This window comes from Vicia villosa, linkage group LG6, assembly GCF_029867415.1.
Source record: "Vicia villosa cultivar HV-30 ecotype Madison, WI linkage group LG6, Vvil1.0, whole genome shotgun sequence".
NCBI lineage: Eukaryota > Viridiplantae > Streptophyta > Magnoliopsida > Fabales > Fabaceae > Vicia > Vicia villosa.
Genome location: NC_081185.1, coordinates 123,077,864 through 123,090,754, shown reverse-complemented (window position 1 = coordinate 123,090,754; position 12,891 = coordinate 123,077,864). Strand labels below are relative to the sequence as shown.

At 32.1% G+C, this 12,891-nt stretch overlaps 3 protein-coding genes across 3 annotated transcripts; 2 read left to right on the top strand and 1 right to left on the bottom strand.

Moving 5' to 3' along the window:
• Positions 1–728, top strand: LOC131614578 (uncharacterized). The gene is made up of 2 exons (XM_058886146.1): positions 1–560; positions 725–728. The coding sequence occupies exons 1-2, from the start codon at positions 1–3 to the stop codon at positions 726–728; spliced, it is 564 nt and encodes a 187-aa protein (XP_058742129.1).
• Positions 729–3,795: 3,067 nt separating this feature from the next.
• Positions 3,796–4,949, top strand: LOC131612261 (GEM-like protein 5). Its single transcript, XM_058884069.1, has 2 exons — positions 3,796–4,245; positions 4,339–4,949. Exons 1-2 carry the CDS (start codon positions 3,906–3,908, stop codon positions 4,818–4,820), a joined length of 822 nt encoding a protein of 273 aa, XP_058740052.1. The 5' UTR covers positions 3,796–3,905; the 3' UTR covers positions 4,821–4,949.
• Positions 4,950–9,994: 5,045 nt separating this feature from the next.
• On the bottom strand, positions 9,995–12,691 carry LOC131609819 (uncharacterized). The gene is made up of 4 exons (XM_058881628.1): positions 12,416–12,691; positions 11,391–11,489; positions 11,175–11,283; positions 9,995–11,091 (listed from the first exon to the last, which is right to left on the bottom strand). Exons 1-4 carry the CDS (start codon positions 12,595–12,597, stop codon positions 10,999–11,001), a joined length of 483 nt encoding a protein of 160 aa, XP_058737611.1. The 5' UTR covers positions 12,598–12,691; the 3' UTR covers positions 9,995–10,998.
• Between the last annotated feature and the right edge of the window lie 200 nt (positions 12,692–12,891).

The following is a 12,891-nucleotide window of genomic DNA, read 5'->3' as shown; positions in this document are numbered from 1 at the left end:
ATGGATGAAGAAATACCGGTTTGGGGTCGTTCAAGGAGAGAAGGGAGGATTGTCACTAATCTTCACCATTACCATGTAGAGATTTTTTATGTTGCTATTGACAAAATATGTATGGAGATGGATCACCGGTTTAGTGAAGGAAGTAACGTTATGCTAGATTGCTTCTCATGTCTTGACCCCAAGAACTCTTTTTCCAAGTTTGATGTTGATAAGCTTGTGCGTCTTGCTAATATTTATCATGCAAATTTTTCTAATGATGACCGTGGAACAATAAGGGAGCAACTTGAGACTTATGTACATCAAGTGAAAAGGCATGCTTCCTTTACTTCTTGTGAAGATGTTCAAAGTTTGGCTATGAAGATGGTTCAAACCGAGAAACATTTGGTATTTCCATTGGTCTACAAGCTCATTGAGTTGGCTTTAATATTGTCGATGTCGACAACATCCATTGAAAGAGCTTTTTCAGCAATGAATATTATCAAGTCTAATTTACGCAACAAGATCAACGATGTGTGGCTCAATGACTTGATAATATGTTACACCGAACGGGAGATATTCAAGTCACTTAAAGATGTTGATATTATTCAAACATTCACCGCAAAGAAGTATCGAAGAGAGCATTTACCTCTTAATTTTATTTAGCACACTATTCACAAGTTAGTTTTCATCTCTCTTATGTAGCACACTTTATGACTATTTATATATTATCACATGTAACATGCAGTTAAATTTTTTACCTTGCTACATAAAATTTCTGACTCCGCCACTATCATAAGTGTGTGTAGTGAAAGTAGTAATTTAAAACATGCGTCATGGCAGTCTATCATTGGTGTATTGGTTGGATTTAATTTGACCTTATGTAAATACTGAAATAACCTTTTTATAGAGTAAAAAATATATTCAAAAAATATAGTTTGGAAAGAGTGGATCAATTCAATTCTAATGGGTTGATAGTTGAATAATCAATTATTGAATTATTTTGACTTATCATAAAAAGAGAAGTTCTGTATTTTAAATAAAAAAATGCTTTTATCTACAAAATAAGAAAAATACTTGTTGTGGAAAATACCTAAATTCCCCTTTGCTTCTAATTTGCTCCACGTGGACACCTTCATCATCTTCCCCTATTCTAACTTTTGTTTCCTTCATTGCATGCTTTGAAAAGACAAAATATTTTTCAAAATCAGACTGCATAAAGTATCATCATTAGCCTGCAAACTGTTCTCATGATCAAGGCATTTTTTTCAAAATCTTTTTTTCATTTCTCTCTCCCACTACCTTTTCATTTCTTTCTACCACTGCTCTACCCACTTTATTTCATTCTTCATATTTTCTTTCTTCCACTTCTTCCTCTTCTTTCTTCATCATCTTCTTATTATATTTTGCTCTCTTTCAAAATGATTTACAAAAAAGGTTTACAAAAAAAATTGTTTATGAAAATGGTTTATAAATATTTTGATTATTATTTCTTCTCCTTAGTTCTATTTTTTTAGAAATGGTTAACAAAAATTATTTCTTCCAAGAATTCTTGCAAACTTGTCTTCATAAGAAGAAAAAATATTTTTATTAATGCATGGTTAATGATTGGTTTGACTCATTATTTTTTTGATTAATTTTTTAAATAGGTTTGTTCAGGAAGTAAGTGTTCATCTTCTTCATCCGAATTCAGGTAAGATTTGTTTTATAGAAATTGTATATTTCGAATTTGTGATTGTCTTTCTCTTTTTTCTATTAATGTCAGTTGGTTTCTAACAATCTTATCCCCATTGACATGATAATTTTTGTTGTCTTACTTTGTAGCAGATACTATTGGATAGAGGTTGAGGATGAGATTCTTGAAGAGTTGGAGTTTCGGGTTTGATTTTTTGATTTTGTTAATTGTACGTTGAAGAAATTTGTTAAGAAGGATGATTGTGTTCAAAATTTTGGTTGAAGTTCTTGATTCATCTGAGTTTGTGGATGAATGTGTTAGAAATGTGATTGAAATTTTGGTTGTTGTTCTTGATGTTTCTGGAAATTTTTGTGAATGGGGATGAATGTAGTGTAAGAGAATTCGAGGGTAGAGAGGAAAGAAGGGAAGAGAGAGAAAGAAAATATGAAAGAATGAGATAAAGATATAATTGAAATCTGAGTTTAGGTGGGAAAGGATAAAATGAAATCCTGGAAGACCAATAAGGAGATGACACCAGGATGGAGAGATGAAATCATATAAAAATTAAAGAGAGTAGATATGACTAGAATCCTGAGCAATAAGTGGGAAACAAGATTTAGAACATAACGATGATATTGATAGGATCTATATCTAAAATATTAATAATTAATAAATATCTTTAATAATAATTTATTATCATAATTTTAGTAAAAATTTATTGTCATATATTTGGAAATGTTGAGCAAACAAATCATTATTTTTACGGGTACCTTGACAAGAATTAAACATTTTTATAATTGTCAATTAATGACGAAAAACATAAAGAATAAGTTTCAACTATAAGTTTCAAATATATATATATATATATATATATATATATATATATATATATATATATATATATATATATATATATATATATATATATATATATATATATAGATCATTATCTTCTTTTCAAGTTAAGACATTTAAAAAAAGTTAATTTTTTATTCTACTATTTAGATCTACAAAATAATTATGAAAACTAATTTTTATTTTGCTAATTTTTGGGAGAGAAAAAAGACATCTGTATAGAAAATAAGTTTTGAAGTTTCTATAATATTTCTAAGAAAAATTCTTCATTTTCAAAAAATCATAAATATATTGTTTAGAAACAATAATTTCAAATTATTATTTTTAATTAATAATAATAAATAAAAATGGTAGTATGATGATAAAGTCTGAATGTTTGAAAAGATAATATCAATAGTTGTTAAATATTTTTTTTATTCTTTTATTGAAAAGACAAATATAATATAAAATATTAAAAATCTTCCATCTTAAAAAGACAAATATTTAGTTTTTATTTGCTTCTAATATTTGTTTTCTTCTATTTTTTTATTATATTTCTTTAGCTTCTATTATTCACATATTTTATAATAAAATTATATTTCGTATTAAAAAAATTTACTGATTTAAATATTTTTACGGGTATCAGACATTTTTCTATATATTTAATTATTATTTTTTTACGGGTATCAGACACTTTTCTATATATTTAGATTATTATTTTTTCACGGGTACCAGACATTTTTCTAAACATTCAACTATTATTTTTTCACCGGTAATGAACATATATATATATATATATATATATATATATATATATATATATATATATATATATATATATATATATATATATATATATTATATTTTTACGGGTATAGAAATTTTTCTAAATATTTATTTATTATTTTTTTCACACGCGGGTATCAAACTTTTTTTTACATTCAATTACTATTTTTTTTAACGGGTACCAGACATTTTTCTATAAATTCAATTATTATTTTTTTACCGGTACCAAATATTTTTTTAAATGTTCAATTAATTTTTTTTATAAATATCAGAAGTGTGCTCCTCTCAAGCTCTCAGGTTCGAAACCCACTAGATACAAATTGCTAATTAAAAAAAAAAAATATTTTTCTATTAAAAATATAGATATAAAATTAATACACCATGCGAACTAGTTATTTTAAAAAATACACCATGAACTTAGTGATGAGTCATCGAAAGAATACATATTCACCACGTGTACGACGATTACGCGGTTAAGCAAACGTACATAGTCGGTGAAATTGCTTCATCTCGTTCCAATCCAAATTCCAACAAACTGTATCTGTCTCTTTAAAATCTAACCATTTTCTACTTTCTACTCCACCCTTTTTCTAAATCTCTCATCACTAACCCTTTTCTTCCTCTCCCATACAACATGAACAACAACAACAGTAACAAAACCCAATCACATGATGAAAACCCATTTGCATCCCCACCACCATCATCATCATCACCTCCTGCTACATCTCAGAATTGGGGAACTCACATGATGGGAGCACCAGCAATCCCAAGTAGTCACCCAGACAACAAAAAAGCAGCTTTACAAACCGATCCAAATCAACAACCTCAAGTCCAATATTACCAACAAGATCATCCTTATATTCAACACACCCCTGTCGAAAAACCTGCCAACTCTCCCATGGAATCAATTCTCCACATGTTCGATTCCTGGAGCAAAAAAGCCGAAGCCACCGCCAACAACATCTGGCACAATCGTAAGTAACCACACTATTCCAAACTCCAAATATACTTACTATTACCATTCATTCATTTTATATGATGTTTTTGTTGCTGTGATTAATTTGCAGTTAAAACAGGACCTTCTGTGTCTTCAGCTGCTATGGGAAAGATGAATCTGACGGTAAAAGCGATATCAGAGGGTGGATTTGAGTCACTCTACAAACAAATATTCACTACCTATCCAAATGAAACGCTGAAAAAGACATTTGCTTGTTATCTTTCAACAACAACGGGACCTGTTGCAGGAACTCTTTACCTGTCTAATATTCATCTAGCGTTTTGCAGTGATCGTCCGTTGAGTTTCACTGCTCCCTCTGGCCAACAAACTTGGAGCATCTACAAGGTGATGGTGCCTTTGGGGAAGATTGGAACGGTTAATCCTGTGATCATGAAGGAGAATCAGTCAGAGAAGTATATTCAGATTGTGACTGTGGATGGACATGATTTTTGGTTCATGGGTTTTGTGAATTATGATAAAGCAATGAAGAATTTATCAGAAGGTGTCTCGCAATTTGCTGTGCCGGGTGTAGCAGTGCCATCGAGCAACTAGTTCTTGAGGCTGGATTTTGATAAATTCTGTTAAATTGGAGTATGTGATTGTTTTAATTTGTTGTTTTTGTTAGGTCTATTGTGAAGTAATATACCTTTGTTTAAATAAAATGATTTTGTAGTTTGTGTATTCAATAAGTAGTTGATTATTTGAACTTTGTAGGGTATATCAGTATATAACAAACTTAATTTCTCCACTTTTGATATGTGATATCTGCTGCTCTACATCATTTCTTCCGCTAAAGTGCTGTTACAATTTTCAGTTAGTTAGATAATAATAGTTTGGTGTTGTAACAAACGATTTCTTGATTGATCAAGAAACTGTTCTTTGTTAGAGAGGAAAAAAAAGGAACAATTTTCAGTTAGTTAGATAATAATAGTTTGGTGTTGTAACAAACGATTTCGTGATTGATCAAGAAACTGTTCTTTGTTAGAGAGGAAAAAAAAAGGAAAAAAATAGGATTGGTTACGACTGATATTCTTTACTTCAAATATTATAGAATAACAATCAATCTCAAGCTCTCAATAAATTGAGAGATCAACCTATTTATAGATTATTAGCTATGTATGTTATGTATGATGATAATATACATACACAACATACATAGCTAACTTAGACACTAAGCTAACGTATACAACTACATGTTAGAATAAGCTTTTATTACAGCACACACATCTTCGACTACTGCATGTTAGAATAGACTTCTCCACTTTCGATTTTCTCCTTCACGAAATGCATTCTAACATCAATGTGTTTGATTATCTCATGTTAGGCTGAATTTTTCGACAGATGTATGGCACTTTGACTATCACATTTAACAATGATAGCTTAATCTTGAAGTTTTAATTCTTTAGCAAACCTTTCAAGTCACAATGCTTCTTTAACAACTTCAGTGAGGGCAATATACTTAGCTTCAGTGATTGATAAGGCTACAACCTTCTGAATCGTTGCTTTCTAACTGATTGTTGTATCAAACATAATTAAAACATATCATGAAAGAGATTCTCTGGTATCCTTACATCCTGCATAGTCAGACTTAACAAATCATTCGACTTCGACTTTGTCATCTTCTTTGGCTCCACAATAAACCATGACCCTATTCATGGATTCTTGTATGTATCTCAGAATCAACTTTAGAGTTTGTCAATGTGCCTTTCCATAATTGGCCATATACCTGCTTACAAGGCTCATTCCGTAGACTATGTCGAGCCTCGTACAGACCATCGCATTCATCAAAGAATCTAATATACTAACATATGGAATGCTATTCATATATGCTCTTTCAGCTTCAGTACTCGGAATTTGATTCGTACTCAGCTTGAATTGGGGATTTGTTGGTGTTACGAAAGGCTTTGAATTTGACATACCAAAATTTGTCAAGACTTTTCCTTAGGTATGTCTCTTGCGATAAGCATAATCTCGACTGCTTTCCATCTCTCAGGATGTCAATCCCAAGATTTTTGGTGGTAGCTCCCAAATCCTTCATTTCGAACTCCTTACTGAATTCAGCCTTCACCTTAATTACATCCTCGACATTATCTCTTGCTATGAGAATATCATCTGCATAAAGGAACAAAATAACAAGTGAACTTCCAAGTAGAAACCTTGAGTAAACACGATGGTCGAATTGGCTCCTATGGAAACCTATGTGTGCCAAGAAGTTATCCAATCTTCTATTCCACTGTCGAGGAGATTGTTTCAAGCCATACAAAGATCTATTCAGCTTGCACACATAATCTCCCTTGCCATTTTCTGCAAACTCGTCAGGTTGCTTCATTATAATTGTTTCATCTATATCATCATACATGAAGGTTGTCTTCACATCCATTTGTTCAAGTTCTAAGTCGAACTTCACCACCAGGGCCAACAACATTTGATTGGATTTGTACTTTACCCCCTCCCCCCGATAGCCCCCAACAAATAGTATCGTGAATGTGGAAAAGTCCTTCATTGATTAGGAATGTTGAGACTTGAACATTTATAAATGATGCTCATAAAAGAAAAGTCATAAAATTATCCCAACAACAATTTCAGTTCACCATGTTCTCTTTGTTGGAATTATGTTAGGTTTGTCTATATTATTTTTTAGTGCAGAATAACATACAAATATTATATTGTAATTAATTAATCAACAAAATCATATGTATATAATATGCAAGAATTGGAATTTATAACTATTTTAATGACACGTCAAAATAATGCTTAAATTATTATGCTCTTATTAGACAACCTAGTATTGTCTATTAGGGGAATGTTGATTCCACCTTCATTATGCTCACCATATTCTTGAAATTTTTAAAATGTATCTAATGTTCTGAGATGTATCTTTGGACGCACTTTTTTTTAAAATATAAATTGATCTGTTCGGAGATGCATCTCCGAACGCTAGAGACATCTGTAAGATTTTACGGTGGCATGGAAAAATATATAAAGGTGAAATGAGCATTCTTCAACCTATTATGCTCTTATTAGATAACCAAATATAGCTATAATTATAGACCACATAAGTATTTGTTACTTTTTCCATTTTTGGAGAACTTTGCCCTTTGTAAACTATTTTGATTTTTAAATAACATATTACTCTTATTTATCCTCATTGTCCTGCCTAGATAATCATGGCTATTCTAAATTATGAAAGTTAACTTTATGTACAAAATAGTTAAAATGTTGGGTACTTAGTTAAAAGTAAAGTAGTTGTTATTTATCTTAGTGGTTAAGTGTGGAGTTTCATGCAATCGTGTAGGGATTGTCTATCGTTGATTTTCTATATGGGGTTGTACGTTGTTGAATGACCAGGTAGATATGTCTACCTTTGGAGGATCAGGTGACTCGCGGGATATCTAGCTTTACAAGGTCAAGTGGGATCATCTATCTTTCAAAGACTAGGTGGGGTTGTTTACCTTTACAGATCGGACGGGGCGTCTACCTTTGAAGGACCAGATAGAATCATACATTGTTGAAGGACTTATTCAATAGGCTTAAATGCACCTTTGGTCCCTGTAAGTTAGCGAGTTTTTTATTTTCGTCCCTGTAAGTTTTTTTTTGTTGGTATGAGTCCCTATATCTTACTTTTTGCTTGCGGTTTAGTCCCTAAAGCCAAAATTCGCAGGAAAATCTGCAGGTTTTTCTGCGAATTTTCCTGCGGATTTTTATTTAAGGGACTAAAACAAACGTGAAAGTGAAATATAGGGACTCAAACCCAAAAAAAACTTACAGGGACGAAAATCAAAAACTCGCTAACTTACAAGGACCAAAGGTGCATTTGAGCCTATTCAATATAAGAATTTGTCTTCTATTTTATCTTTTAAGTATGTGACATTCTGCTCAACCTTCTGCAAGTTTCTTAGTCTTTCTTATATATAACAAATTCAAATTTCTTCTTCTTTGAAATTTTAACCTTAAAGGGAAGAGTTTATTAGACTTGTTGAGACTAACATCAACTTTAGCCTTAGCCTCAAACTTGAAAGACCTTGTTGATACTATGAGCTAGGATCACTGATTTTCTTCTTCAATGGTTGGTTGGAATAAATCACATTGCTTGTAGGGCCGCTTTGATCCACCTTGATTCTGAATAGAAAACGAGAATGATTGAATTCTCATACACGACGCCAATATTTTAATATACAACTCGAGTTCATAGCGGTATGATAGAAAATTAATGGAGGAGGATGATGGTTCTTGGTAGAACTTCCCGTCATAGATCCTAATAAAAAGGGAGACTAGTTCATGTCTGGTGGAAGAATAACTAATTTTCGCCACAAGTTATGATGGAAGAAGGAGGAGACTAGTTCATGTCTGGTGGAAGAATAACTAATTTTCGCCACAAGTTCTGATGGAAGGACCAGTTTCTATCGTAAATATTGGACTATTGGTGAAAGAAACACCGAATCCATCATAGGCCATGGTGAAAGAAGGATTAGATTTTTCATAATCCATCAATAGACCATGGTGAAAGAAGGATTGCATTTTTCATAAGCCCATGTAGAAGAAGTACCCATAAATACCTTAGACACTCAAATGAATAACACTCATAAGTGTGAAGTTTTAGGTTTGAATTGTGTTTACTTTTGAACAAAATGGTGTACAAAAAGTTTGATTTTAGTTATTTAACCAAAGTTAGGTTTGAACAAAATGGTGTACAAGAAAAAATTTGATTTTAGTTATCTAACCAAATTTAGGTTTGAATGTTTTTCCATAGGTAAATAATGAGGCAAGGGTCAATTCCAAGGTAGTAGTTAGTGGGTGTACCTGTTATTGATATGCACCGATCAGATTATTGATTGCATACATTTAATAATTATTAAATTTAACATTAGTATCAATTAACATTATTCATAGGGTTTTTATACAGATTGAAAGGAGCTAAACAAGGTTAAATTAGTGTTTTTTCTTTCTTGTGAAAATTAAATTAATGTATTTTAATAAGAATTCTCGAATATGTTTGTTAGGCGTCTAGCCAATGCATGTCCAAAGTTTGACATATTCGATACTAATTTGATATTATTCAAAGTATAAATATTGTACAGTAAAAAGTATAAAGAGAAATGGTATGTGCATCTTTTTTCTTTTCTAGGTGAGAATGGAGGTTAAACTTGAAAACGGGTTGGTTTGAAAAGATAAAGTAGATGGCTGATAATCTGATTGCCATTTATATTGGGGTAGATCTTTGACGCGAATAATAAATATGATTATTATTTAGTAAAATAACGAGTTCATATATTAAATCTAAAAATGTATTGAAGTGTTTCAACACCAATTATTTTGCACAAAAATACTGGCAACTGTGTTTTATTTCAATTTTTCGAAAATCAAGACTCTGGTTTTTCTCTGGGCAGCCAACGAAAACAAGACAACTAACTCATTTGGACACAAGAGACATTTAACTTGCTACTCAAAATCTTAAGAAAGATGTTCAACTCAAGAGCAGGAAGCAGAAAGAGTCACAAACAAACTCCAAAATTTAAGCAAAACAGTACAAGCTTTAACTCCGGGGTTTGTCCTCATTGCATCATGTTTCCTTTTATCTATCTACAAGCTTGTAATAAACCCTGACAAACTTCAAAGTTCAGGCTTGTAGATAATAGACTTAGTAAAGTGGCAAATTTTCATCCAAGGACCTCAGACTTGAGGATCATTAGAAAATAGCTATGAGATCACGTGATCGATTGATATAATTTGCTAGCTAAGATCCATAACATTCATGTGATAACTGAAAACAACTGTCCAGGTATGCCGTCAAGAAATTACAATTGTTCTCTCACTAACTCATTTAACCATTCATTCAAAAAGTTCAAAAACATGTGTTCTAACTAGGTGAAAACTGACCGCAGACAGAATATCACGCGCTAGCCTCCGATGTCTGATTGTAACGGTACTAATTTCTCTTCTTCTTGCCTCCTTTTCCTGATTTTGATGGGGTAGCTACCAGGTACACGAACATAACAATAATGCTGATCACCGAGATTAAAGATCCATACTTAGCCAGCAACCTCTGTGGACAAAAATATTTTTGACAGTAAGGTAAAGTTATTATACTATGATAAATCAATAAGGTAGTTAAAAAGAACACATCATGCAGAAGATTTTTATGTTTTGATGTTGTTTCTATGTGGAACACTAGGAGAGAAAAGTGCACTAATAAGAAAAACATGGTGAGAAAATATTTTCTATTTCAATTACTGATGCAGCTTTAACTTCAAATCTGCACTACTTCGTTTTCATTTTGTTCCTATTTTTAAGGGTTTGTACAGGTTACAATTAAAACAACTTATTTGTTGGCACCATGTCTTTGAAAACATAAAACAAAATGAAAATAAGGTGACAGTTCTGTAATTAAAAGTGAAAACAAAAAAAAAAGTTTCTTAAACCAATAAACCCCGGTTGTTTGCATCAGTACACACAAAACCATCCATTTCTCAAGAGTGGAAAAAGTCGCACCAACAGTGTGAATGAGATCCACTCATGAGAGGCAACTTGCAAAATCAATTATGAAAATAGGCAGCCCTCTCATGCTAAATTCAAATTTATATCATTCACATAATAATTTCAAAAATTGCAATTACAAATCATAAAATACTTGTCCATACCTTAGCCTGAGAAATCCAGTCCAACCAAATATAAATACATGAAAACAAAAAAGCAACGTGTCAGTCAATGATTAGATTGATTAATGCAATCGTCAGGTATTCAAGAAACCTACCCATTCAAATTTCTTCTCTGGAGGCCTGTCAGCAAGAATATCCAAAGGCAATATGGGAGTTGATAATGCCTCCTAATAACAAGAAACCATTGAGGAAAAAGTTAACTCACTGGAAAAGAAAACATACAATAGACAACAATTGCAACAAATTAAACCTGTAAAGCAGCATTTGTAGGGACACGGAACTTGATGACAGCTGGTTCACCAGAAAATACTCCCTTTGATTTTGCCTCCAGCTCAAATGTGTGAGAGAGGACACCACCACTGCAAAAAAAATGACTTGTTTGTAAGAAGAAATAAACCAAAATGCAGCAGAGCAACAACATTAGGTAGAGTGCCAAAAAAAATTATGGCGATTATACGACACTCACGCATCAAGCTTTTCCCAGGTCTTTGAAGTGGTACCGCTGATGATACTGAAAAGGTCGGTTGGCCAACTCTCATCTGCCAGACTCACATCATATGCCGTCCTTTAAAAGAGAAGAAGAAAGTTGGTAAGTGAAAATCAACAGCAAACACGCATGGCTACCGAATGAAAATACACGTATACCACAACAAATGAAGTTCTTCTCTAATAACATAAAATACTAAATTACATAAATTAACATGTCAGACAAGGAACTGCAAGGTTTGTTAAGCTCTTATGTTCTGACACAATAGAGACAAAACAACAATTCAACAGAAGAATCGGCATACAAAGTCATATCTTATTGATTTACACTCTCTGCTATCAACTTACCATATTTAATGTCAATGCTTACAATCAGTCACCCAATATACAGAAAGAGACTATTCATTTAGGAACTACCCTTTAATCATTTCTTACAAGAAGTAAAAGAGATAAACAAGCAATGCACTTCAGATTTGAATCAGAGGGAGCTTTAGCATTTGCTATTAAAACTCCAATTGAACTGCATACAGGTACATTTCTACACATCAACATCACGAATCTAACCGTGTATAACCAAATCACATAAGAACTCTTAACTCTCAACCAGATCAAATTGAAACAAGCAAGAACAAGCAACCAGATCATTTCCTTTCACATATCAATGCATGCAAGCAAAATGACCAATCACCATATTCTCACAAAATTACTAACAAACAAAATTGAAGATCAATCCACCCTCCTGATCAAAAATTACCATTTCCCCTAATTTTCAATATCACTTTCAAATTAAACAAAAACAACCAAGATCCAGCAAAATTTCATCATCTATACCAAATTCCAAACATCATATTTACAAAATTGAACGAAATCCCTAACAATCCCAATCCAGCAAAATCAGACAAAGCATCAGAACATGCATGCAATGAAAAATTGGGATCTGAAAACTAGAAAACAAAAAAGAAAAGATAAAGAAAACAGAATGATGAGTAGTAGATCGAATCATACGAAGTTCCTTGGTTGTAGATATCGATGGTGACAGCGACTCTTTCAGCGCCGGTCTTAAGCCGGTTGAGAGAAGCCTTCTTGTGAGCGACGATGAAGGGAACGTCGGAGGAAGCGTGGGAGCATAGCAAGAGAGAAGCTATGAGCAGAAAAGCGATCAGAGCTTTAGAGATTGGATCCGCCATTGGCACCCACAGAGAGAGAAATGAAGAGAGAGAGATAGAGAGAGATGAAGAGTCAATGAGATCGTGTGAGTGTTATTTTTATTTGTGGTTGATTATAAAGTTGTGATCTAAGAAAAAAAAAATAGTACTTCAACCACTAGGGTTTGTATCGTATCAAAAGGTGAAAACAAAAACAATATCATAAATAAATTATTATTGAATTATCTTGTTTTTCTATTTGTATTTAAAAATATAAATAAAATAAAAAATAAATATAAATATAAATAAATATAAAATAAAATAAATATTTTTTGA

Excerpts from the sequence above, each read along its gene's own strand:
- LOC131609819 (XM_058881628.1), bottom strand. The coding sequence starts at position 12,597 with ATGGCGGATCCAATCTCTAAAGCTCTGATCGCTTTTCTGCTCATAGCT. Across the intron at positions 11,490-12,415 it reads ATCTACAACCAAGGAACTTC|GACGGCATATGATGTGAGTC; the intron begins GTATGATTCGAT and ends TCTCTTTTAAAG. Across the intron at positions 11,284-11,390 it reads ACCTGGGAAAAGCTTGATGC|TGGTGGTGTCCTCTCTCACA; the intron begins GTGAGTGTCGTA and ends TTTTTTTTGCAG.
- LOC131612261 (XM_058884069.1), top strand. The coding sequence starts at position 3,906 with ATGAACAACAACAACAGTAACAAAACCCAATCACATGATGAAAACCCA. Across the intron at positions 4,246-4,338 it reads CAACAACATCTGGCACAATC|TTAAAACAGGACCTTCTGTG; the intron begins GTAAGTAACCAC and ends ATTAATTTGCAG.
- LOC131614578 (XM_058886146.1), top strand. The coding sequence starts at position 1 with ATGGATGAAGAAATACCGGTTTGGGGTCGTTCAAGGAGAGAAGGGAGG.